Genomic DNA, 27,800 nt, shown 5'->3' with positions numbered 1-27,800 from the left:
TGGTTTTTAGCATATTCTCAAAGGTATACACCCATCACTACAGTCAATTTAGATCATTCCTGTCACCTCAAAGAGAAATCCCACACCTATTAGCAGTCAACTGTTATTGCCATCCCAATGCCCCAAGCTGTAGGTAGTAACAATTTACTTTCTGTCTCTATAGATTATTCTGAAAAGTTCATTAAAAAATGGAATCATACAATATTTGATCCCCTGTGACTGGCTTTTTTCACCTGGCATAATGTTTCCAGGGTTCATCCATGTTTTTGCATTAATCAGTACTTCAGTCCTTTCTATTGCTGAATAATACTCCATGGTATGGATAAACTGTATTTTATTTATTTGTTCATTGGATGATGGACATTTTGATTTTAGTTTCCACTTTTTGGCTATTATGAATTATGCTTCTATGAGCATTTGTGTACAATTTTTTTGTGAAATTATGTTTTCATTTCTCTTGAGTGTTATACCTATATCATATAGTAACTCTATGTTAAAAGTTTTGAAGAATTGCCAGACTGTTTTCCACAGCAGCTGCACCATTTCTCATTCCCACCAGCAGTGTATGAAGGTTCAATTTCTCAACATTCTCACCAACACTTGTTATGGTCTTTCTTTTTGATTATACCCATCCTAGTGAGTTTGAAGTGGTCTCATTGTGGGTTTGATTTGCATTTCCCTGAGAGCTAGTAATGTTGAGCATCTTTTCGTGTGTTTGGTTATTTTTGTTTATTTGTTTTGTTTCTTTGCCACTTGTATATCTTTTTCAGAGAAATGTCTATCCAGATCTTTTGCCCATTTTTAAACTGGGTTGTTTGTCTATTATTGAGTTGTAAGAGTTATATATACATATACAAGTCCCTTATCAGGTATATGATTTGCAAACTTTTTCTCATATTCTGTAGGTTGTCTCTCTTTCTTGATGATATTCTTTAAAGTACACATTTTTAATTTTGATGAAATACAATTTATTTTTTAAAGGGTGTATGTCTTCCTACTGGAGAGCAACAATAGTTCCATTTGTCATAATCAAAATTATCTGTTTTCTACTGTACCGGAAAGTTGTTAGATGTTTTTGTTTTATGAAAGTCTGTTTTTCTTAATTATCAAACTTCCTGGATTTTAAAGACACTATCAGTTGTGAAAAGCATCATCAAATTAATAAGAATTTTTAGGAAAAATGGGTTGCTCCTATGTTAAATAAATACATGGAATGTTGACCCCCATCCTGATCTCAGAAATGCTAAAATGTGGGGGAAAAGCATCTTAGGATAATTAAATATGACATATATTTGGTATTGTAATTTAGTGTTATTGTTGAAATTATTCAGTTTGTTTGAAATTTTATTTTTACCACATAGGGCAAATTTCATACAAATAAGGTCTGTGTCCTTGATCAGAACCAAAACACACTGGTAGGTTTTGTTTATATTTCAGATAATCCTTCTAATGGAAGAAGGATTAGCTTTATTAATCAAAATGCAGTGTGGTCCTCTTCACTGTCACTCTCAGATCTTAATACCAACTGCAATTTTTTTAAAGTTCTACTATTTATAATACACATAAAATTCTGGCAAGAATAACAGAAAAAGGTCTAGGGGGAGGGGAAAACTACTATTCCTCTGCCAAAATAAGAGAATGTTTCACATTCTTTTCATACTGTAGTTTTCACTCTTTGTCCTTAAGTTTACATAGTTTTACAAAGTTGCATTCAGAAGGGGAAGCATATTTGAAATAAAATATATCAAAATAGAAGAAGAGTAGGTTTTTTTTTTTTTTTTTTTGCGCTACGCGGGCCTCTCACTGTTGTGGCCTCTCCCGTTGCGGAGCACAGGCTCCGGACACACAGGCTCAGCGGCCATGGCTCACGGGCCCAGCCACTCTGCGGCATGTGGGAGCTTCCTGGACCGGGGCACGAACCCGTGTCCCCTGCATCGGCAGGCGGACTCTCAACCACTGTGCCACCAGGGAAGCCCAAAAGTAGCTTTTTAACTTAATAGTATACATTAAACATTTCTATATGTTGTCAGTCTGTAAAATTAGCAATTTAACAGGTGGAAAATAGTTCCACATATGAGTGTACCATCTATTCATCAATTTATTCAACAGACACTAAGTGCTTACAAAATGCTAAACAATGAGCTAAATAATGGGTTTGTAGCAGTGAACAGTCACCTCACCAATGGCACTTACAGTGAGAAGAGGTAGATAACCATCTATCAGCGCTCTCTCTCTATTTTTTTCTTTGTCTCTCATATAGGTACAGGCACAAATATATGCATGTAGAACATGTATATGTTCATTTGTATATATATATACATACATACATATGCACGTGTATATATACATGTGTGTATATAGCATAAACATATACATATGTTATATAGCTATGTTATAACAATGTCAGTTGCTGATATATATGTACATATGTAGCACGTATGTTTTGCATATGTGTGTATTATTTTATATCAGGTGCTGATAAAAGTAATAAAGCCTTATGAGAAGACAGAGAACTGTAGAAGTTTTTATTTTAGAAACAGTGGTCAAGGAGAGATTCTCTGATGTGACATGAGCAGAACTCTGACTGGAAAAGGGATTGAGCATTCTTGACAGAGAGAGGAGCAAGTGCAAAGCCCTGTGGTGAGAGTATACTTAACATCAAGGAACCCAGTGCAGCTGGATTGGAGGAAGTGAGGGTAGGGTTGTAGGACAGGGATGAGATGTGGTAGTAAGGAGACAGATGATGCATACAAGGTGTGTCATATTATGGACTATGACTTTTACTTAGAGCTACAAAATTATTGGAAGGTTTTGAGTAAAGGTTAACATGATTTAACTTAGGTTTTAAAAGGGCTACTCTGGCTGCCATGTAATAGGGGCACAAGATAGGAACAGATCAGTTAGGAAGACTCTTATAGACTTCTACTCAAGAGATAGTGATGGCTTGGATTAAGAAAATGTTATCAAGTATTGACAAATGATCCATTTCTAGATATAATTTGAAGATAGTTCAGGTAAGATTTACTGAGCATTTAAATCCATTTCTTTATTCAACAAATATATATTGAATGGCAACTAAGTGCCCTTAGTTGTTCTAGATGTTAGGGGTGAAGCAGTAAACAGAAAGACAACAAAAGTGAACAAAGTGAAAACCCAGCACTCAAATACCTTGCTGAAGGAAACAGATAATAAATGAAGATAAGTAAGTGAAAACGTACAGCACGTTAGGTAGTGATATATGCTAAAGAGTAAAGCAAAGCAGAAAAATGATGCTTTGTGCTAAGTCAACAGAATTTACTTAAGGATCAGACATGGGGATAAGAGAAAATGAGGAGTCAGGATTTTGGCCTATGTAACTGGAAGAATTGAGTTGCTGTTTATTAAGATGGCAGTGGTCTCTGTAGTCTAGTATCCATAGGCTTGGTGAATATGCTTGTGAACATAGGTTTTCTTTCTTTTAGATTATAACTTTAGGATTACTCTCCAGTCATTCTGTTAAAACATATTGACACATTTTGTTCCAAAGGTTTTACTAACTTACGTTGGTATAGAAAATAAATGATGATACCAGTTTCCCTAGCATCTTTCCAGCAATGGGTATTTTAATTAAAAACAAAAGATGCAAAAGAATATTTATGTACTAGCATAAAAGAGTACCGTTTTTATCTCCTTTTTTTTTTTTTTTTTTTTTTCCCGCATCCGCCGCATTGGCAGGCGGACTCTCAACCACTGTGCCACCAAGGAAGCCCATGACCATATTTAAATATCAAGTTTTCTATTATAATTTCCTGACACCCGGCCATGGCTCACGGGCCCAGCCGCTCCGCGGCACGCGGGATCCTCCCGGACCGGGGCACGAACCCATATCCCCTGCATCGGCAGGCGGACTCTCAACCACTGCGCCACCAGGGAGGCCCCGAAAGAGTACCGTTTTTATTTAAATTGTTGGTCACAGAGAATATTAAACCACATAAAAATAAATGTTTTTACTAAATTTGTCTCACTTTTTATTACTTGTCTGTTGATAGTCTCTATCATTATCTATTGAGATATTAATATTTATGTATACATCATTGTCAGCTTCAGGAAGCTAGAGAGCTATGTCTATAATCTAGAAATTTCACCCATTTTTCATTCAACAAGTATACTGCATTTTTTAATAACCCACTTTTTTTTTCATTTGTAAATATTTTGTTGCCTCAAAGTTTCCAAAATCATCATCTCTCCAATACTACAAGAAGCAATGTTACATACTAGCTGGGGATGTAAGGTTTAGAGCCAGATTTCCTGGACTCTAATTCTGCCATACACTAAATGTGATATCCTAGGTAACTGCCTAAATTTCCTCACGCTAATGGAGGCTGGTAACAATACCTTTAAAGGATTTAGTAAAATATTATGTGAAAAATGGCACCCTTCCCATTGCTCAAGCCAGAAACATTAGGATTATTGTTGAAGTCTCTCTTTCATACACCATGACCAATAGAATTCTGTTAGTTTTCCCTTAAAAATATATTCTCAATCTGATCATTTCTCAGTCTTGCTACCACCCTGATGCAAACCACATCCTCTCTCCCTGATTGTTGCAATAGCTCCTGACTAGTCTCTGCCTTTGCCGTTGGCCCCTTCAACCCATCTTCATCTCAGCAATCAGAGTAATTTTGTTAAAATCTAAGAGAGATGATGTCATCCTCTGCTCAAATTCATCCAGTGGCACTCTGTTTAACTCAGGATGAAAACAAAATCTTTCTAATGGCCCCAATCCTGATGTGCTCCCACTTCCTCCATTACCACTCTACAGAATATTCTGCCACCCTCACCCTTGCTCACTCCCCACTGCCACGCTGATCTCCTTGTCTGTGAACAGACAAGGAAAGCATTCTCCCACCTCAGGGCCTTTGCATTTGTTGTACCCTTTGCCTGTGATGATATTACCAATGGGCATTTTTGCTCCAATTTTACCTCAGGGAAGCCATTCTTAAAGAATTTTATTTAAAATTGCAAATTTCTGCCCCTCCCATCCTCCTTATCTCCCTGCCCTTCTTTATATTTCTTTATTGACGACATGACCTTCTAATATGTAAGTGGTATATTTGTTCTTTCCTTAATTTCATCACTGTCGACTTCATGAAGGTAAAGATTTTTGTTCATTGTGGTTCCTACTGTATCCTCAACCTGGAATAGTCTCTGGTACACTGCACGGCAGAACACAATATATTAATTTAATGAAAGAAGGATACCTGATACATTAAGTAATTATTAGCTATCCATGTTAAAAAACATTAGCTGTAAGTAATACTGTATATAAAGTTAGTGTGAGAAAAAAATCAAGTATTTTTAAAAAGAACACAACTTTAAGACCTTTCTATATTCAGGAATAATACATACTAAGTCACTAAGGATAGAGATTTCTAGTTTCTAAACTGAGGAACATTGTATGAACATTGTGAAAGATAGTGGTACCATTTACATTATGAGGACAGGAGTTTACAATCTTGATAGTAGTAAAAAAAAAAAAAGAAAGCTATTGTTATATAACAGAAGAATCCTTTTGTGTAATGTCAAGGAAAATGACAGTAAGAAAGATAAACATATCTACATTCCTAACAATAAAAAGGAATTTAAAATTATATCATTGAGGATCAAGATTTTCCAAAATAAGTACATTTTTTTCCTTCTTCCTTTAACTAACTCATCTACTAATGATCAAGCTGTACTGGACTCTGTAGTAAATTAAAAAACAAATAATTAAGAGAACATGGCCCTAGGAGAATTTTTTCTGAATTCAGAAAAATAAAAGGAGCCATTAAAAGAAAAAATGCAGGGAAGGAAAAGATGAAGAGAGAGGACAAGGGAGGAAGGGAGGGAAAAGAAAAGAGAAGAAGGGGAAAAAGGGGAAAAATATGATGCAGTTTGGAAGAGAAAAATGAGCAGTTCTAGTTGGGGCCTTGGGGCAAGAAGGAACAGAAGAAGATTTGAAAAGTTTTTGTGAAATTTGTGGCATTTGGCACATCTTTTAAAACTGAGCTTTCCTCCAGCAAGATGATGATGTAGGTATGTTCTTATTCCAGGAATGTCTGTGTTATAAGAATTAAAGACAAAGAAAAGAAAGAAAGTCAAACTAAATGAAATTTTAAAACCTCTGCATAAAAATTAAATTGTGAGTGGAATAAGATTTAAATGAGTGAAAAACTTCCTTAAATTTTATTTACTGTGTTCCATGGAAAATGAAATGCATTAATTAACATAAATGGAATTTTATCTTTTATAAACATTAAATTAGTAATCAAATAACTTTTAGAGTTTGAGGACTCTTTGAGGACTTCTTCAAAAATCTCTGGTTTACAGATGAAGAAATAGATTCTCAGGGAAAGGAAATTACTTGGTTGGAACATGGCAGATTTAGGATGAGAAATGGTGGTCTTGTGACCCACAGGCCAGTGCACTCTCCTCAATAGCATATGCCGTTTACCTATTGCTGTTTACACTTTTTACTTTCTCCATCTAGACCATTCTTCCTCCAATTTACCTGTGTGACTTACTGCCTCACCTCATCGGGTCTTTGCTCAAATGTTACTACAATCCTCTGTACTAAAATAACATCTGTTCTCTCCACCTTGTACACCTGCATCTTTCCTCCTTACTGTATTTTTCTCCAATGCACTGACCACAAAGCATACCTAATTTTTATGTATTTTTTTGTTGTTGCTTATTGGTTTTTCTTCTCTTACTTGAATCTTACATGAAGGCAGGATTCTGTTTCCTGCTATATGTCCTAAAAGAATATCTGGCATATCATAGGTGTTTAATAAATAATTGTTAAATAAATGAAATGTAATTTACCTAAATCTAGGGAAACATTATAGTATTGATATATTCACAAACATCAGCTTCAGAGTCAATCTGGATGTTTTTGATGCACCCCCTACTGGTTTAGTGATTTTGCCATGCTACTTAATTTCCATATGCCTTAGTTTATTTATTATTAAGGGTAGGTAAAAATCGTACACACTTCATAGAGTGGTTATAAGAATTAAAGGAAATTATATATGTAAAGTTTTTGGCTCTTAATATGTGCCCAGCAAATGTTAACCATCAGTCAGTGATAGCTATTATTAATAGCTGTAGGTATAACTCAAATGCCTAGAGCATTTTAACATAATTGGTAATTAAGTACATCCTAAGATGTACTGTGATCTGTTCATTCTTAGTTCATACCACTACTAATAATCTGATAGCAGATTTTAAGCATTACTAATAAAAGAAACTAATGCATGTAGTGTAAACAAAATTATTTTATTTTGTTACAATGCTAAGTCACACAAATGAACTCTTGAAAACACTATATATACTTGTCTGTGTCAAAATTCATTGTTGATAAGTATAAACACATTGAATAAAATAATTCCAAAACATTTTAATTTATTTGAAAAGACTAAATATTTAGGAATCTTTTTGAATTTGAAGAGATACGTGTATCATCTGGAACACAAATCCCAGCCACCATGGATATTTCCTATTTTATACTCTTTTACATTGATTATAGCTTGCTCATTATTCATATAAGTTCTTACATGTGATTTATGTTTGTGGTTTACCCTTTCTGATTATTCCAGTGGTAATTGCCATATTTCAATATTCTTCCTCCTTTTTTGATGTTGTGGTTTCATTTCAATCTCCTAATATTTTTTAAATCTTTCTTGTAAAGTTTGTTAGCTTTTCTTCTATGATTTCTCAGACTTCTTACTCTTCAAATTCACATTTATAAAACTGCAAATTTTTAAAAAATAAATGACCAAAGTCAATAGTTTTTTTAATTAAACAAATAAATGCTTAAAATTTGCTTTAAAAACAAATTCCTATTGAATTTGAATTCTATTCTATTGAATTCTTGCAAATATCTCTATCTTCAAGTTCAAAAGAAATGATGTGTCCAGTGGCGTTTGCATGACTCTAATTTTGTTTTCTAATGGTGTGTCCAATGGCGTTTGCATGACTCTAATTATTTAAGTACATTAAATAACAGAGATGCATTTAATTTTTTTGCAAGTTACTGGAGTGTTGACATTAATCCAATAACAGGCAAGATTCCGTGTTACTACCATTTTTTGCTTATTTATTAGATGCATGGGTCATATGAAAATTATACCTGGTTATACCTGGTTACCTTGGGAAAACATGAAAAAAGAGAGCTTAGTATATTTAAAGAGAGAGAAAAGGAAGAAGGATAAAAATGGATGTAATTTTCTCTTTCTCTTTTCTAGCCCTAGGAAAAGATAAGGATTACACGGATGAATCAGAACATGCTAATTATGACCGATCTCGCCTCATTAAAGACTTTGTCCCCCCAAATAATTCTGAACCCAAGCCCAGATTGCCTAAGGTAATGCAAACTAAACAATCAATAAGTCATTTGAAGACTCTTAACTTCTAACTCCATTCAGTTCTTTTCAATTTTAATCGATACTGTGCTGGAGAGAATAAGAGGTTACACAGGTTAATATATATCTTAAGGACTTAAAATTGAAAAGTTATGTGTAGACATCATATTCATTTATACTATCAAACAGAATTATACAAACATTCTGAAACATGAATTTATTCAGTAATATTTTCTTTAGAGGCTTATTCCTTCATGTTTCTTGTTTTTTGAAAGGCACCATGTTTTAATGAGAACATGGATTTTAGTAACAAGTGGACCAAGATTTGAATTACAGTTCCAGTACTTATAGTTGTGGTAACTTGGCAGGTTAATTAAACTCACTTAGCCTTGTTTTCATCATCTGTAGAATTAGAATCATGTTGTCTACTTGACAAAATTTTTTGTTTTTTCTTTCAGTTTTATGGAGATATAATTGACACAGCACTTTATAAGTTTAAGGTGTACAGTATAATTTTTTTACTTACATACATCATGATTACCAGAAAAAGTTCAGTGAACATCCATTGTCTCATATAGATGCAAAATCAAACAAAGAGAAATATATATATTTTTATCTTGTAATAAGAACTCTTAGAATTTACTCTCTTCACAGTTTTCATATACGGCATACAGCAGTGTTCGTCACAGTTATCATGTTTTATCCTTACATCCCTAGTACTTAATTATCTTATAACTGGAAGTTTTTACCTTATAACTGCCTTCATCCAATTCCCCCTCACCCACTCCCCACCTCTATTAACTATAAATCTGATCTCTTTTTCTATGAGATTCTTTGTTTGTTTTTAAAGTATGACTGACCTACAACACGATGTTGGTTTCTATTACAAAACAGTGATTTGGTATTTTTATACGTTTCAAAATGATCACCATGATAAGTCTAGTTATGATATGTCACCATATAAAGATATTACATACTTATTGACTATATTCCCCACACTGTATATTTCATACCCATGACTCATTTATTTTGCAACTGGAAGTTTGTACCTCTTAATCTCCCTCACTTATTTCTTTCCTCCCCTCATCCCCTTCCTGTCTGGCAACCACCTGTTTGTTCTATCTATAACTCTGTTTCTGTTTTATATTTGTTCATTTGTTTTGTTTTTTAGATTCCACATATAAGTAAAATCATACAGTATTTTTCTTTCTCTGTCTGACTTATTTCACTAAGCATAATACCCTCTAGGTCCATCCATGTTGTCACAAATGGCAAGATTTCATTCTTCTTATGGTTAAGTAGTATTCCATATAATATATATACCACATCTTCATTATCCATTCATCTATTGATGGGCACGTAGGTTGCTTCCACATCTTGGCAATTGTAAATAGGGTGCAATGAACATAGGGGTGCATATATCTTTTCTAATTAGTGTTTTTGTTTTCTTCAGGCAAATATCCAGGAGTGGTATTGCTGCATCATATGGCAGTTCGATTTTAAATTTTTTGAGGAGTCTCCATACTGTTTTTCCATAGTAGCTGCACCAGTTTACATTTCCAGTAAAAGTGCACAAGTGTCCCCTTTTCCCCACATTCTTGCCAACACTTGTTATTTGTTGTCTTTTTGCTAACAGCCATTCTGACATGTGTGAGGTGATATCTCATTGTCATTTTGATCTGCATTTCCCTGATAATTACTGATGCTGAGTATCTTTTCATGTACCTGTTGGCCATCTGTATGTCTTCTTTGGAAAAATGTCTATTCAAATCCTCTGCCCATTTTTTAATAGGATTTTTTTGTTTTTTTGATATGAGTTCTTTGTGTATTTTGGATATTAACCACTTATTGGAAATATTGTTTGCAAATGTCTTCTCTCATTCAGTAGGTGGCCTTTTTATTTTGTTGATAGTTTATTTTACTGTGCAAAAGCTTTTTAATATAATGTAGTCCCATTTGCTTATTTTTTATTTTGTTTCCCTTGCCTAATAGACATATTCAGAAAATATTGTTGAGACTGATGTCAAAGAGCATACTGCCTATATTTTGTCCTAGAAGTTTCATGGCTTCAGGTCTTACATTTAAGTCTTTAATTCATTTTAATTTATTTTTGTGCATGGTGTGAGAAAGCAGTCCAGTTTGATTTTTTTGCATGTAGTTGTCCAGTTTTCCCAACATCATTTATTGGAGAGACTGTCTTTTCCCATTGTATATTCTTGTATCCTTTGTCACAGAATCATTGCCCATACAAGTGTGGGTTAATTACTGGGCTGTCTATTCTGTTCCATTGATCTGTGTGTCTGTTTTTGTGCCAGTACCATACTGTTTTGATTATTTTAGTGAGTTGTTAGGATTAAAAATTTAAATGCCACAGGTTTTTAATTTGGTTTTTTTTTTTTTTTTTTTTTTGCGGTACACGGGCCGCTCACTGTTGTGGCCTGTCCCATTGCGGAGCGCAGGCTCAGCGGCCACGGCTCACGGGCGCAGCCGCTCCGTGGCACGTGGGATCCTCCCGGACCGGGGTGAAAACCCGTGTCCCCTGCATCAGCAGGCGGACTCTCAACCACTGCACCACCAGGGAAGCCCTATGGTCATTTTAACAATATTAATTCTTTCAATCCATGAGCATTGTATAACTTTCCATCTGTTTGTGTGGCCTTCAATTACTTTCATCAGTGTCAGTTTTACAAGTATAAGCCTTTTACACTGTTAGGTAGATTTATTCCTAGGTGTTTTATTCTTTTTGATGCAGTTGTAAATGTGATTTTTTTTTTTAATTTCTCTTTCTGGTAGTTTCTTGTTAGTGTATAGAAATGCAACATATTTCCATATATTAATTTTGTATCCTGCAACTTTTCAGAATTCATTGATGAGTTCTAGTAGTTTTTTGGGTGGTATTTTTAGGATTTTCTATGTACAGTATCATATCACCTGCAAATATTGGTAGTTTTACTTCTTCCTTTCCAATTTGGATTCTGTTTATTTATTTTTATTGTCTGATTGCTGCGGCTAGGACTTCCAATACTATGTTGAATAAAAGTGGTGAGAATGAGCAGCCTTGTCTTGTCCCTGATCTTAGAATCAATGCTTTCGGCTTTTCATTGTTGAGTATGATGTTAGCTGTAGGTTTGTCATATATATTGAAGTATGTTCCCTCTATACCCGTTTTGGTGGGAGGTTTTATTTTTTATTCTTATTCTTTTAGTAGATTTATTTATTTATTTATTTTTGGCTGCATTGGGTCTTCATTGCTGTGTGCGGGCTTTCTCTAGTTGCGGCAAGTGGGGCTACTCTTCGTTGTGGTGTGCAGGCTTCTCATTGCGGTGGCTTCTCTTGTTGTGGAGCACAGGCTCTAGGCGCATGGGCTTCAGTAGTTGTGACATGCGGGCTCAGTAGTTGTGGCTCCTGGACTCTAGAACACAGGCTCAGTACTTGTGGTGCGCGGGCTTAGTTGCTCTGCGGCATGTGGAATCTTCCCAGACCAGGGCTCGAACCCATGTTCCCTGCATTGGCAGGCGGCTTCTTAACCACTGCACCACCAGGAAATCCCTGGTAGGAGTTTTTATTTTAAATGGATGTTGAATTTTGTCGAAAGCTTTTGCTGAATCTATGGAGCTGATCATATGATTTTTATTTTTCAGTTTGTTAATGTGGTGTATCACATTGATTGGTTTACAGATATTGAACTATATGGAAGGTTTTTATAACAACTTGGAGGTTGAGAACACCTCATTGAAACTATAGTTCATCAGCAAATGAGTCACTGGGTTGGGGTTCGGTTTTAAAAATCCCTGGCTCCAGCAATCCCACCATTCCCAAAATTCTTTTGCAGATTCTTCAAAGCATCTGAATATGGTCATCCAGCACCAGATACCATCCCCTTTTGATACTTTTCAATAGAAATTCTGACTCAGTCCAAGCTCACTTTTTAAAAATTGCTTCTTATTGATTAAAGTGGGAATGACTTTGTAAAAGAAATTTGGATATTAAATGCAATTTAACCCAAGGAATGACTTAGCTTTTGGTTATCACTGCATGGACAATAGCCAATAATTACTTCCCTGAAAATATCTTTTTCTGTGATGTTTGATTTAGTTTGACCTGGATTAATTTTGCAAATCCCTTCATTAGTCACCATCAATGTGTTAGTGAAGAAATATGGCACAATTTAAACATTACTGTTATAATGATTCTGAACTGTAGTAAGTAGATACAGATATAAATGTTTGTGTGAGATTTATTCATTCCTCTTTTGTTTGGTTTTGTTAAAGGGGGTTTACAATTTTATGCTGGTAATACTTAGGTTATCTTCACAAATCAGGAGTTTCTCTCTGTTTACTTCATCTGCCTCCCTATGTCTCTCTGATTGGCATAGGAGAGCCTCTGCTATCTGTAAAGCATTGTTTCAAGAGACCTGAGCCTGAGACAAATTATAAGAAAAGTTGAGAAAAAGCAGATGTTGTTCCTTAAGGTCCTTATTGCACCAGTGAATGGGAAGACAAACATGATGTTTCACATAATTAGAAAATGAACTAAGATTAAGTAAAATTTGTGTTATCAGCTTCTCTAAAATTTAGCACAGGCCACCAATGATACCTGCCACTTCATTTCTGCTCAACAGTAGCCATTTCCCAAATCTTGCTTTGACTAGACTTGAACTTTAGAATAGTAAAGTTAAGAAGAAATAGTTAAACCTGCATGGATGTTTTGTTTTTGACAGAAAAATAAGAGAATAATGTGTGATGATGGTAACATGCCACAGCTGTTCAATCCAAGAAATCCTAGCCTAATGTCCTGTTAGTCTTACTGCACTTCTATTCAAATTCGAAAATGTAATGCATCATCTAGATGTTTTTGGGTTCACTCTTTTAGCGTCTATGTAAATATGTCCACTTTTATCCATTTCATAGGTCAGGGTGCAGCACAAATCCAATTTGCACAATGGTTCTAGTCCAAAAAAAAAAAAAAGATATTTAAAATCCATTTAACTAGGCTACTTGCTTGCAAAGCTTATCTATAAATGAAGGGCAAAATAATCTTCTTGGATATAGTCTTTGTGTACATTTATCAGAGAGAACCTCAAAAAAGCAGTGACCTATATATCTATTGTTTGACCTAGTATCTGGATAACCTTCAATTTATGACTTTGCTGACCTTCCTCTTACTCCATCCCATCATTAAATGATACGCATATATATATGTATGCACATTTATATGTGTGTGTATTTTAAGGTTTGTCTTATGAAATTGACAATATTCATTCACTTGTGACCTACAAAATGGCAACTTTCATATGGTTTAAATTAGCATGTATTAATCTGTATGTATCTAATTGTATAGCTGATGATCTGTGCCTCACATTATTTGCTTGGGATAATTGTACTGGTTGTAACCCGTCCCATGCATATTATACAGTGTAACTGATATTTTATTTCTTCACAGTAGTTATTTGGTTACATTTTAGAGATGACCTTTTAGAGATGACAAAGCAATTTTATAAAGAGTCAACAGGAAAGGAGCAAAGACTCACAGAGGAAAATGACTCCTAATGTAAACTACATTGTAAGTAATGCAAGAATTGGATTACAGAAAATAAATACAGCTTTCTAATAAGATTTGTCATCAGCTATAAACTAGGCTCTAGGAGATAACTCCATATCTATCAAAGTAGTATCTTACATTGAAATTATGAAGAAACTCTGTTGAATTTATCAACAGTATAAACAAACAAATACAGAAATGCATCTGACTAGAGTACTGGGCATTGTGTAGATAGACTTTACGTCTGCTTGAGAATTTGGTTTATCAGTCATTGTGCAAAATTTCCTTAATGATCTCGAATCAGTGTGGTGAATTTTATTTTGATCATATATCCACTGCTTATTATAATTTTATAAGCCAAATGTATTTATAAGACACTACAGTTTGCTCTAAAATTGAACTCAGAACAATGAATTGTCTTTAGAATATTTTGCTTCAAATCATTAACTTTTAGCACATATCATTTATACTAAAATTGTTTAATATTTTAGAGATTAAACTCATCTGTGATACTGATATCTAATATGATGAAGTGATATTGATAAATTAATAGGACATTTTTCATTTATTTGGAACCCACTGTGAGTAAAGTTTGACACTATAGGACAGAGAACAGAGAAAGATGGCAAACATGGACAGGTCTTGATTTCCATGTAATACAGTTCAGGAGGTCGGCATACGTACACATGGAAAAAGCTAAGAGGCTCTAGAAATTAGAGATGATACTAAATATGGGGTAAGTCTAGATTTATCTAGCCTCAAGCTTTATAGTAAAAGCCATATTTAACTATCTCATGGGCATTGCAGTAGATAGAAAAATTGGCCACAGCCCTTCTCTCTTCCATAAACCTACTTTGTTTTCAATGAGACTTCGCAGGTCCTCCCATCCAAGAGTCTGACTCTGTTAAACTGGCCTTGGGCCTTGCTTTGACCAATAGATGGCTACAGAAGTGACAATGTGCCAGTGCTGAACCTTGAACTCGAAAGACCTTGCATTCCCATTATTCCTCCTGGGCCGCTTCCTCTGCCATTTGAATAAGTCAGAGCTATCCTGCAGGAAGATAAGGTCATGTGGACCAGAGCCTAGTGAGTCCAGTTGCCCCAACTGAGACAGAGTTGTGAGAAAATCCAGTGGCAAAGACCAGGAAACTCAGACCCATAAGAAGGTCTAGCTGAGACCAGAAGAACTGCACAACTGGACCCAACCTATTCACAGAATCATGAGCTAAATAAAAATTATTTGGGGATGGTTTTTTTCTCAGCAATAGATAATGGAGACAGCCATAAATGTTAGGGAATATCATATATGCTGCTACCAATGATTGTTAATATATAGTGAATTCTTCATCACAAGAATGGGAAGAATTGCAAAATTGTCCCTGAGTTTTCCACAGATACTCATATTATCCATTTAACTCTATAGATCCCGAGTATATTTTAAATGTCATAACCTAAATTGCATAAAATCTAGGCATCTAAAACTTTCTGAAATTATCTTTTTCTAAACTCTATTTACGAAAGTAGTTTTTTATACCTTTAAATAAGTGCAGAATTCCAAGATTACCTTCAGTTGAACCATATGTGTATCATCAGCAGTGTCCCAAACACCCATTAAAATTGGTGAAGAACTAACTTTTTTAAAGGCAAGTTTATTTCCTTTCTAGCATTTTGACAAAAAGTTTCTGTAACACATGTGTAGACAAGAAAACGGAAGCAAATGTATAATGTAATGTGAGAAAAGGAACAATTCTATGAATTCATAGACTGTAGCTCCTGAGCTGACTGCAAGCAAGTCAGAGAGAGGGATTGTTTTTAAGATAGTTTGGGTATATATTGCCTCTCTCTGTCTCATTAGTATAGATAGCACTGTGAATAACACTTGAAGATAAGGTCCTATAACCAACTGGATGGTACTGAGAAACAAAATCCCTCTCTCCATCAAGGAGTCATGTCCTACATACCAGCTGAGGCCTCTAGATGTGGACAGGGAATGTCTATAATTAATCTAGGTTAAAAGGAGCAAAGCTGTGAAGCAAAATCCATGGCTTGTGTACTAGACATTAATGAAGAGCTTGCTGCTGCTACTGTCCCTCAGGATGCCAAAAATAACTACAGATGTTGCTAATAATGTCTGGGAATATAAATCTATACTCCAAATTACAGTGACTTCTCCTCTTTAAAGACATTGGGTATCAAATCAGACAGGAAAGAGGTCATAGACCAGGAAAATCTTGATATGGATATTTTAGCAGTTCATTAAATTTAAATCACAAGGCTATTCAATTTGACTGTGTCAGCTGGAATTGGTAGATGGTGTTCATCTTTAACTAAACTGGTAACGGGAATAATTTTCTCTTAAGAATGGATGCACAGATCATGTGATGGCAAAGGTGCAGGGAGCACCTTGGCAACTGTTTAATTTGGCTCAGTGGTTCTTTGCCTACAAATCACATACATATACTGATATTCTGAACTTGCATACTTTTTCCCAGCAAATGTAAGATAACGTTAACTTAAACTACAAGATAAATGACTAAACTTGGCCCTATATGGCTGCTTCAATTGACAAAATTATACATGAAATTAAATACTATTTATTTGCATTTATTGAGATAGTTTCTAAAGAAAATGTTAATATCTCCCTAACTCAGGACCTGAAATAATACATTCTTTATATTTGATAATTTCACTGTGGGAAATGGTACCCTAAATAATTAATTTTTATATAAACATGGGACATCCAGCAAATCATCTTGGTTTCTTAATCTTTTTAGCTAGTGTTTTAAATTTATCTTCTTGCCTAGTAGTAAGAAGACTCCTTTTTAAGCAGCCAAAAGGATGTCTTGTCTACAAAATCTTTGATACTGTGGAAGGCATATCTTCCCTGTAGCCATAGGAGGCAACTCCCTCCCTGGTACCATTTAATTGCCTATCTTAACCATCAGAAGCCCTCTCTAGAAAATGTTCTACACTAGCTAATTGCTAGTGTGTGTTTTCCCAAAGATTTAGCATAAGATTTTCCAGAATTGCTCCACCCAAATGTGTGTGCATGTGTGTATTATGATAAAAGTAGCATTTCAAATTGTAAAGAAATACTGATCTTAAAAATAATGTGCAAATGTTCTCACAATAACTGATCAATAATTTGGTAGGAGTTAAAATGTTTTCAGATGCCTACCTCACATCTTACACCAAAATGAACTGAAGATAGTTAATCAATTCAAAATTAATATGTAAAAATAAAATTAGCATTTTTTCTAATCACAGGCTAGAAGAATGTCATTTCTAAATGGCTTTTCTACACCAACAATAAAATTAATTATGGAAATCTTGATAGAGCTATTTAGATACTAACCAGTATCAAAATTACAATAAAATAAAGAAGTAAGAGATAAACTTAAGATGTGATGATGAGCTGACATACTAGAATATACCAAAGGAGGGCTTCCCTGGTGGCACAGTGGTTAAGAATCCGCCTGCCAAGGCAGGGGACATGGGTTCAAGCCCTGGTCTGGGAAGTTACCACATGCCGCGGGACAACTAAGCCTGTGCGCCACAACTACTGAGCCAGCACTCTAGAGCCCATGAGCCACAACTACTGAAACGCTCACGCCTAGAGCCCATGCTCTGCAACAAGAGAAGCCACGGCAATGAGAAGCCTGTGCACCACAACAAAGAGTAGACCTCGCTCGCCGCAACTTGAGAAAGCCTGTGCGCAGCCCCAAAGACCAAAAATAAATAAATAAATTAATTAATTAATTAATTTTAAAAAAGAATATACCAAAGGGTAGTTAATGTTCTTATTCTACAAAGACATCATAATAATATAATTGATGAATGCAAGAGTAAAAAAAATCATTAAAAAATAATATAATTTTAACATGTAAAATGATTAGCAGTTCTAGTAATTGCAGAAATAGAAATGTAAGCAACTTTTTTAAACCAAATTATAATTTTTTTAAAGTAAAACTCAGAATTGACACTATAAACTGTTACTTTTATTTCTTGTTGGTAGGTATGTATATTGATCCAAATTTTCTGGAAAGTAATTTAACAATAAGGATTAAAAGCCTTAAAATAATCTTTCCTTCTGACCCACTTCTAGAAATCTATTCATGAAATGTAACTAGATGTTAGCCCAAATAATTGTGTGTAAAGATATTTCTCACACTGTGAGTGACGGGCTTGGGGAGGAAAGATAAAGCACTTAAAGGATCAAGATGAAATTAAAAGCATTAATGCCTTTAAACAAGGTGATACTATATTGAAAAATAAGTTCCCAAATTATTTAAGGATGATGGGAAATGATCGCAGTGTATGATTATATAATAAGAAGGTGGTTTTAAAAAAAACAATATGTGCTGTTTGACACCAACTGTATAAAAATAACCTAGCTCTTTTTCATAGATAAAATTATTAGAATTGTATACAAAAAATTGCACCAATTGGTCAGATTCACATGACATCAAGTTTACTTCATGTATTCTTAAATTTAAGTCGTAAGTAAATATTACAATATTGTCATTCCCATTTTAAAATCTCACACAGCAGGTAAATGGCTGATCCAGGATTTGAAATCAGGTGGTGCTATTTTCCAAAACTGCTTTTCCACTTTGCTACACTGGTGAAACAAGAACAATTCAGGGTTTCACCTTTTCAGTCTGTTAACCTTCATTAAATAGCATTTTAGATTTTCCCCTAGTAAGTATTCATCACTTACACACCGGAAGCTTTATATATACATATGCATTATCTAATTTAATTCTCATAATAACTCAATGAAAGTAAGTAGTGGTAGTCTCATTTTACTAATGAAGAAAGTAAGGTTTAAAGAGGTAAGTTTCTTGCCCAGTCTCTGAGCTAGGCAGGAACAGAGCTGGATTGTAGCATGTCTCTTTGACTCCTATGCTTTTCTGACTCCTGCTAAATAGTTAACTGTAAGAAATACACTCACATATATTAATCATATCTTTCAAAACCCCTAAAATGTTGCTCTGAAGTATGCAGTTCTGTATTTTATTATTGTGTGGCTAACCCACAGCATCCAGGAGTGGACTGAGCTGTTGTAATTTACTCTTGTATCAAAAAAGTAAAAATTTACAGGGAGTTGGTTACAAATAATATTTCTAGCAAAAGTAGCCACAAGGGAGAATGTGTATCCTCCTTGATATTCCACAATAATCAGAAGACTAAATATTTTCAACTGAATCTGCTACACAGTGTAGGAACTACCCTTGTAAATCAGGAAAAAAAAGAACTCTACTCCCCTCCTCCACAAAAGCCTCTACAACTATGTCTAGAGCAGGAGGCTAGGAAATCAAGACATGGAGACGTTAATTATGAGAGTAGATTTAGGTGAGGGATGGATTTGTCGGGATCCATGTCTTTGTTCCCTCGAAGACTATATAGGAAAAAATGTACCTATATAGGAAGTCTTATTTCATAACCAATACCAGAAAACAAACAAGATGTCATAGATGTTTTCTGTCTGGTGGAACTAATGTCTTGGTAATTAGACACAGAAGAGGCTTCCTGAATCACCACCTTGCTGGTTTTCCCCGTGAGTATTTAGCTCATCTTGGGAGATCTCCTAAGCTTCCCTGGAGGACTTTAGCTCTAAAATGAGAGCTGCAATAACTTGTCTGCAGAAATTTTACGTATGTTTATGGAATGTGAAAGTAAATTCAGTAAGTTAATGTGTAGGGACACCAATTAAATGGTGCAGATAATTGTTCTACTTGATATTTATACATTCAGTCAGTGATAGGCTCACATCAAATCAGTTCTCTACCTGCTGAGAAATGAAGGCAGCCAATGGAATCAGATCAAAACTAATGTCATTTGAACATAGTAGAAGTCAAATCTACTTCATTAGTCTCCTATCTCAAGGCTCTCCAGTTTGTGTATGTAGCAGAAGGAACACTGGATTGGGAGTCAGAACATTAATAATAATGATAGTATTAAATAATTACAACTGCTAACATTTATTAAGGACCCTTCAGGGATTTTATTGATGACCTGTATTCATTTATACTCACATCTCTAAAGAGTAGGGTATATTTTTATCCCCTTTTCATAGGTGAGGAAATGGAGCCTTGGAATGGCTAAGTATCCCTGTTCTCATACAGCTAGGTAAGCAGTAGGCAGGAAGTATATAGAGGCCACCACACTGTTAAGCACTGCGCTATGCCAAGTATATTGGAGGTGCACAAAAGGGCATGTAGAGGCCATGAGACAAGCACATCAGGTAGTTAGAGAACATGTTTGCATCCCTCAGGAATTCTCATGTTCACTAGGGACCATGAATATCGTGCTTTCCTCAATGTTTTATGTTTAAGAAGAAAGTATAAAATTGAGGTTCCTGTGCTCAAATCCTAATCAATTGTGAAATACTCATCCCTTCCCTGCTGCTTATAGTCCTTCACTTCCTCATGTCCTTTGCCTCCATTCACATTGGCCTACAGACTTCTTAATGCCACCAAATGAGTCCATCAAAAATATGACTATTTTGAGCAACTATCACTATTTTCAAAGGGAAATATCAACAAAAATAAAGCACTGTTGTGTGTATTAAATAACTTCTGAAGCTTGTGGATTTTTAAAAAGTTGTTTTGTGGCTGTTGACTTCTCTGCAAGATGAAAATCAAGATTCCAGATGAGGGTCCCAGTCATGGAGACCTGTATGATTTTATTAATCCCTTGATGCCACAGGCAGTTTAGACACAGGGATTACAGTAATCTACCATTTGTTGTTTAAAGGTTCCAAACTCTTGTGTGAAGTTAAAATGTTCTTTTATGTGGGCCTAACTGGAAAATCAGTTTTTAGCATGCTGATTAATTCAAGGCCATATCTATTAAGTGGCTGATTCTTAGTTCAATGTCTTGTCAGTCCCAATTACAAATTATCCTGTGGAGGTTTTCCTGACAAAAATAAATGTAACCCTCTGTTGCATTGCATCATGTGAATGTTAACCACAAAGGGGCAAAATTTTTCAATTTTATTTATTAGTTTGTTTCTCTTTAGAGAGCAGTTACTTCTATTGCTTTCATTATATGCAGCCCAGAACCAATATAATGCAATATCAAGTTTAACAGTTGTAGGATTTTTCAGAAATTACAAATGTTACTATTGTACATTTCTCTAGTGAAAAAGAAAATGAGGCAATTTACATGAAAAGCTGAAAAAATATATAGGCAATCCTAGTAAACCCATTCTATAAAAAAACATTACCTGGTTCACCAATAAAAAACTTTTTGTTTGTCAGACCACTATTATTCAGACTGAAACATACCCCCCACCTTTTATGTTAAACTGCCCAACTAATTCAAATAACCTAAGAATATGCAATAGATTATTAAAAATTGACAGTAAAATCATCAAAACGTCACTGACATTATGTGACTAAATGCCACTTAGGTGAATCATACATAGACACTATTAAACAAGGGCACATGAAGGCAGCCCCCTACCCGACCCCATAAACACCCCACTTAAAATAAAGTAATAAAAAACAATACAGAAGTTCTTATAAAGAGATGAGTTATCTTTTTTTTCTTTTAATCATTATTCAGACTCAGGCATTTAAAGAGTTGTCTAAAAACCCTCCAGTCAAATGCTTTGTACAGCGTTCAATATGTAACACTAGCTAATGGGAAAAGCAGGTGGTGGAAGAGAGAACTTTCTGTTGTCATGCTGAAGAGTGTGTCAAAGAAGATTGTCATTTGAAACTCTGTTGTCAGCAATGAAGGATTCCAAATGCAGCTGAACCCAGAGCTCTGACTGTGGTATGTTTAAATAAATATATCAATCTAGGAATTCTCTTTTACTTTTCTGTTTTCTTAAAAATATGTAAGAAGCCAACTAAGAATAATAGATATTGATTTCAGAATTGGAGATGAGTGTATCTGTTTTTGCCAAATGCTAGAAATATATTTTTAAAAATAAGAAATATATGATCTAAATTATTATATTTTAAGCATCAGTGTTTATCTCACATAACAGATGCTGCCTCTCTGAAGATTTGACTATTTTTAAGTCATTTGATTTTGGTTTCAATGAAATAGGTATTTACCAGTTCTACTCTAAAATTTGTTCTTGATTCAAAAATGCATGAAATATGATCACTTGTAAAAGTATGTCTTTTTAAGATGTTCTTAAGAAATTATTATACAAGATGCTTTAGTAAATAATTTCAGTCAAAGTAGAATATCTGAGAAAATATCTGAATTTAAAGAAACATATCTTATAACATTAAATGTTAAAATAAATAAGTGACACAACTATGAAATTTATTGTGATTTAAACTAGGGAACAAAATGTTTTTCAACCTGCCGTCTTTATTTTCTTATGCTTTTAAAGGTGATAAAATTAATTAATTTGTCCCATTCTGAAGGCTTTATTTTCATTTCTTTTAAAAATGTCAACTGCTTCCCTTTGGAGGACAGAGGTTCAACTTCTAAATCTGCATTCAAGCTTAGATCACCTAAAATAGATAATCACTGATATGGAAATAAGTGTTCTTTTCTTTGAGAAAAATAAGTACTTAAAAGATTCATCATATAGTATTTAAAATATAAAAATCAGTGAGCAGGAAAGTATACTCAAATGTGTCCTTGGTAAATTACTTTCACTAAGATTATATTTAAAGCTCACATATTAAAAAAGTATTTATTTCATTGAGAACCCAATAGAAAACCACAGTCTGCTCCATCATAGACTATTCTACTTAGAAAGGCTTGGCTTTTGGTTTTCATTAGAAAAAACAGAAAAACTTTGATTTTAAGCAAATAAAAATGGGTAGAGAGAGAATAATATAAGATAGTCTAAAAAACAGCACTTAGTTTAATGCCTGTTACATCATAGAAATACAATCAGTATTTTGTTTCTCTCTTCCCTTTGGTTCCTTTTTAACTTCTGAAAAGAGTATTTATACCTGCTTCATAATTTGTATTCTTTCTATGGGTATATGCCTTATTCTATGGTATTGAGAGTCACAATTATCCAGTTATGCAAGTCAGGTGTTTCGGATCCAATCTGAAGTCTCAACTTCAATGATTAATTTTCGATCTTCTTTGCAATTCCATTGATACTGTGCTGCTCAGTGAACCGGCTGCATTCCATAGGACACTCCAAATGTGAAAAACTGATTCCCCTTAAGTAAAATAACTGAAGTCACTAGTGGAAAAATTCACCTCGAAGACCAAGTGTTTGATACATCATTCAGCACAATTCATTGTTTGAACCATCTTGAGAGAAGTAGGAAATGTACTTTTCCATAATTATACCTGATTTTAACTGAATTAATACTCAGCCATCAATAGGAAAGTAGCTTTACATTTGAGGACTCTTTTCAGAGAAGAGTATATGCTGCGTAATTTTACTTGATATTCATAAGAAGTATGTGTATTTTATTATCTTAAAAATTATAAGCAAAACTTCACTAATTGTCAGGTTACAATATTTTTTAAAATTATCTGTGGGCATTTTTTCCTCAATAAATGAGAGATGACATTTGGTGATATTTAAGGTTCAGATTTCACATCCCAAGAAATTTTAGCTGTGGGAAGTTTTAAAGAAAATATGTATGTTTCTTTTTCTAAACAGATACCTTACAACAGTGGTTGTCAGACTGGGAACATCAAAATCACCTGTAGTACTTGTTACAAAACAGATGACAGAGCTCTAACCCCAGAGTTTCTGATAACAATAATTCCAGTTGAGACCGGAGAATTTGTGTTTCTAACAAGTTCTCAGGTGATGTTGATGCTACTGGTACTAGTACCACATTTGAGAACCACTGCCTTAAATCTTCCCTTAATATCTCCAGTGTACTCTGCATTTTGAGGGCCTATCATATGCCAGACACTGTACTAAGTCTGGATATTCCTTGATGAATAAAACAGGCAGAATTCCTACCCTTGCAAAGCTTGTAGTCATCTAGGGGAAGAGTCAGAAAATAAATAGTAAACCAACAAGTAAATAACTATTTACAAGTTGTCATTGAGTGGGTCATTAGGTAGTGGAAGAGGAGCTACTTGGGGTGATCAGGGAGGCAACCTCTCAGAAGGTTTTTTTTGCAGTACGCGGGCCTCTCATTGTTGTGGCCTCTCCCGTTGTGGAGCACAGGCTCCGGACGCGCAGGCTCAGCGGCCATGGCTCACGGGCCCAGCCGCTCCGCGGCATGTGGGATCCTCCCGGACCGGGGCACAAACCCGTGTCCCCTGCATCGGCAGGCGGACTCTCAACCACTGCGCCACCAGGGAAGCCCTCAGAAGGTTTTAAAGGCAAGAACTGAAAGGTGAGAAGTCAGCAGAGGGGGGAGTGGGAGAAAGAGGCATTCCAGGAAGAGAGGTGCCTCAGTGAGGGCCCTGAGGTGGGAAAGAAACTGACACGTAGCCTGTGTGGCAGGAACACAGAGACTGAACACCAGGATGGCCGAAATGAGAGGAGACAGAGAGGTGAGCAAGCACACCATTACAGGGGGCCTGTGCTGGGGAGTCTGGATTTTATTCTAAGTTTAAAGGGTTTTCAACAGATTTCTGTTCTCAAAAGATCACTCTGTACATAAGAGTGGGGGAACAGTGATGGAAGTAAGGTGGCGTTATAGCATGCCAGCTGAGAGATGATGGTGGTTTAGCCAGGAGTGCTTGCAGTTAAGGTGGATACATCAGTTTCCAACATCAAAACATGTATAGATGTGTGATTAGAGAGATGACACATTAAAAATTCACAGTGAGGTTGATTAAAATGACGTGAGGAAGGGAAAAAAGAAAGCAGGTTTGAAAGCAAAATTATACTTGTTTGTGTGTTTGAGAGTCACCAAGTATAATACTAGGACTGTAGGTGATTTTTTATTCCCTTTATTTTTTATGCAATAAGAAAAAATGCACATTATTATAGCATTTCCAAATTCACATATATCATTGAAAAGAAAAAACTGTGACTTTGAGAAGACAACCACAAGTTGAATGACTAATTGAGTCATTCGTGTGTGTGTGTGTGTGTGTGTGTCGGTGCCTACACATGCATATATACAAAGTATATGGATATAGCACTATCCAAAGTATAGTGGATATAAAATGAATAAAGTATAGTTCCAGTCATCAAAGAGTTTGTAGTTAGTTGGGGAGGATAAGAATAGGGACATAAGAGCAACTCTGACTCAAATGTTAGAGTGCATAAGAATCATCGTTTATGTTCTTTGACAGTCCTTTCAGGTACCAATTTCTCCTAACACAACCAACACCCTAACAGGTTTTGAATACACTCTCCCATTTCCATGACCTGTGCCTTTGCATGCAGAGTTTTCTCCCCTTTCTTCTATTGATTTTTCAGGAATCAAGTCACATACCACTTTTTAAAGTCTATTTTTAGAGCAATTTTAGATTTACAACAAAATTAAGAGGGAGGAACAGAGATTTCCCATATCCCCTGGCCCCCACACATGCATAGTCTCCCCCATTATCAGCGTCACTCACCAGAATGATACATTTTTTAACTAAGGATCAACCTACATGGGCACATCATAATCACCCAAAGTCCACGGTTTACCTTAGGGTTCACTCTTGGGTACATTCTATGGGTTGAATAAATGTACAATGACATTTATACAGCATTATAGTAATATGCAGAGCATTTTCACTGCCTAAAAATCCTCTGTACTCTGCCTATTCATCTCTCCCTTACTCTTGCCCCCTTGCCAGCAACCACAGATCTTATTATTAGTGTTTTTGTGGTTTCCAAAGCTTTTTCTCCTCCAGAATGTCATATAGTTGGGATCATACAGTATATAGGCTTTCCAGATGGGTTTCTTTTACTGAGCAATATCCATTTAAGATCCCTCTATATCTTTTTCATAGCTTTATAACTCATTTACTTTTAATGATGAATAATATTCCATTGTCTGGCTGTACCACAGATTTTTTATCTATTCACCTGCTGAAAGACATCTTGGTTGCTTCCAATTTTGGGCAGTTATTAATAAAGCTACTATGAACATCCACATGCAGGTTTTTGTGTGGACATAGGTTTTCAGTTTCTTTGGGTAAATACCAAGGAGCGCAATTTCTGGATCATATGGCAAGATTATGTTTAGTCTTGTAAGAAACTCCCAAACTGTCTTCCAAAGTAGCTGTACCATTTTGCATTTTCACCAGCAATGAGTGAGAATTCCTGTTGCTCCACAGTGCTCACCAGCATACTGTTGTCAGTGTTCCAGATTTTGGCCATGCTAACAGATGTGTAATGGTACGTCATTGTTGTTTTAATTTGCATTTCCCTGATGGCGTATGATGTGGAGCATTTTCTCATATACTTATTTGCCATCTGTAGATCTTCTCTGAAAAGGTATTTGTTAAGTGATCACATACCATTTTTAATTGGATTTTTTATACTGAGTTTCACGAGTTGTTTATTTTGGGTAACAGGTCTTTATCAGATATGTCTTTTGAAAATATTTCCTCCCAGTCTATACCTTGCCTTCTAATTCTCTTGATATTGTCTATTTCCAGAGCAGAATTTTAATGAAGTCTAGCTATGCATTATTTCTTTCAGGGATCATGTCTTTGGTTTTGTATCTAAAATGGTATCACCATATCTGAGGTCATATAGGTTTTCTTCCATGTTATCTTCTAAGGGTTTTATAGTTTCATATTTTACATTTAGGTCTATGATCCATTTGGAATTATTTTCACGAAGAGTGTAAAGTCTGTCTCCATTAGTTGTTTTGTTTTGCATTTGTTGTTTTGCATGTCTGGTTGTTCCAGTACCATTTGTTGAAGAGGAGACTTTTCCTTTCTTCTCCAGACAGTCACTTTATCTTTGTTCTCATAGCTCTTCCACTCACCCCTCATACAGCCCAAATCACACCAAATTGTAATTACTTGTCCTCTCTGTCTACTCGACTCAATTACTCTCTCAAAGGATAGGGATCATGGATTATTCTTCTTTGTAATTACATCAGCCCCTTGCACGGAACCTGCCTCATAACAGGAACTCACAATAAACTTGTTAAATGAGTGAACATGAAAGAGAATATTAGGAAATCATTACAGCTTTAGGTGGAATAGAGTTATTAGTGTGGCCTTAAGAGTTTAGATAAAGTTTATGAAGAAGGAGGAAATCAAGCTTGTCTTTGAAATTGGATAAAATTTTTGAGTAATTTTAATTCTAGGAATTCATATGAATAAAACAATTAGAGAGGTTAATAGGGATGTATGAATAAGGATATTCATTGAATCATGATGAATCATAGCAAAGAATAGTTTAGCAAATTAAGCCAAAATATTCTTCAGTAGAAGATAAATAAATGATAGAAGGATAAAACTGAATACTGTTCAGCTATTTAACAGTGCAGTAGGACATGGCCACCTGCACCACTAAAAAGTGGGCCTATGGCATAACAATAAATAAAACATCAAAATATAAAATTGTGGTATTCCCCATGACTGGTCTGGGATCCCCTGACCCAGCAAGTCTAATTCACATGAGCTGCTGAGACTACAAAGCCTCAGACACTCCTCCCTAAAAAGCTGGAAAAAGTTTAGGGAACCCCAGTATCATGTATCCTTGATCTCATTGTATTCTTTGCATTAAAACAAGATGAAAATACCTCATCACTCTCACCTGGAATAGGCTTTGTTTTCTGCCTAATTCAAATGAAATTAGATAAAACTTTGCCTATTGATATCAAGATATATAATGGACTTTTCCTGTCGTTTTACCCAAACATCACTTCCTTTGACATTCAGGTGGCACTGACCCTCTTTACCTACCCTAAGAATGCCAATCAGAATCCCCCACCCTTTTGTCTATAACAACAGACACAGTGACGGCAAGATCCCAAAGCTGAATTCCACTCTGGGACGTTCTCCAAGAAC

The 27,800-nt window shown here is 35.2% G+C and overlaps 1 protein-coding gene across 2 annotated transcripts in view; it reads left to right on the top strand.

Moving 5' to 3' along the window:
- Positions 1–27,800, top strand: part of ANO3 (anoctamin 3) — a 194,255-nt gene that overhangs the window by 16,026 nt on the left and 150,429 nt on the right. Inside the window, exon 3 of one of the 2 annotated variants that reach the window (XM_007462608.1) lies at positions 8,265–8,383. In XM_007462608.1, coding sequence (XP_007462670.1) covers positions 8,265–8,383 — 119 coding nt within the window. Of the gene's footprint in view, positions 1–8,264; positions 8,384–21,566; positions 21,708–27,800 lie in introns of those variants that run through there. The other variant, XM_007462609.1, reaches the window with a different exon arrangement.

This window comes from Lipotes vexillifer, unplaced genomic scaffold, assembly GCF_000442215.2.
Source record: "Lipotes vexillifer unplaced genomic scaffold, Lipotes_vexillifer_v1.1 scaffold456, whole genome shotgun sequence".
In the NCBI taxonomy this organism is placed as follows: Eukaryota; Metazoa; Chordata; class Mammalia; order Artiodactyla; family Lipotidae; genus Lipotes; species Lipotes vexillifer.
Note: the sequence above shows the minus strand (reverse complement) of the source record. Positions and strands in the feature narration are given on the sequence as shown.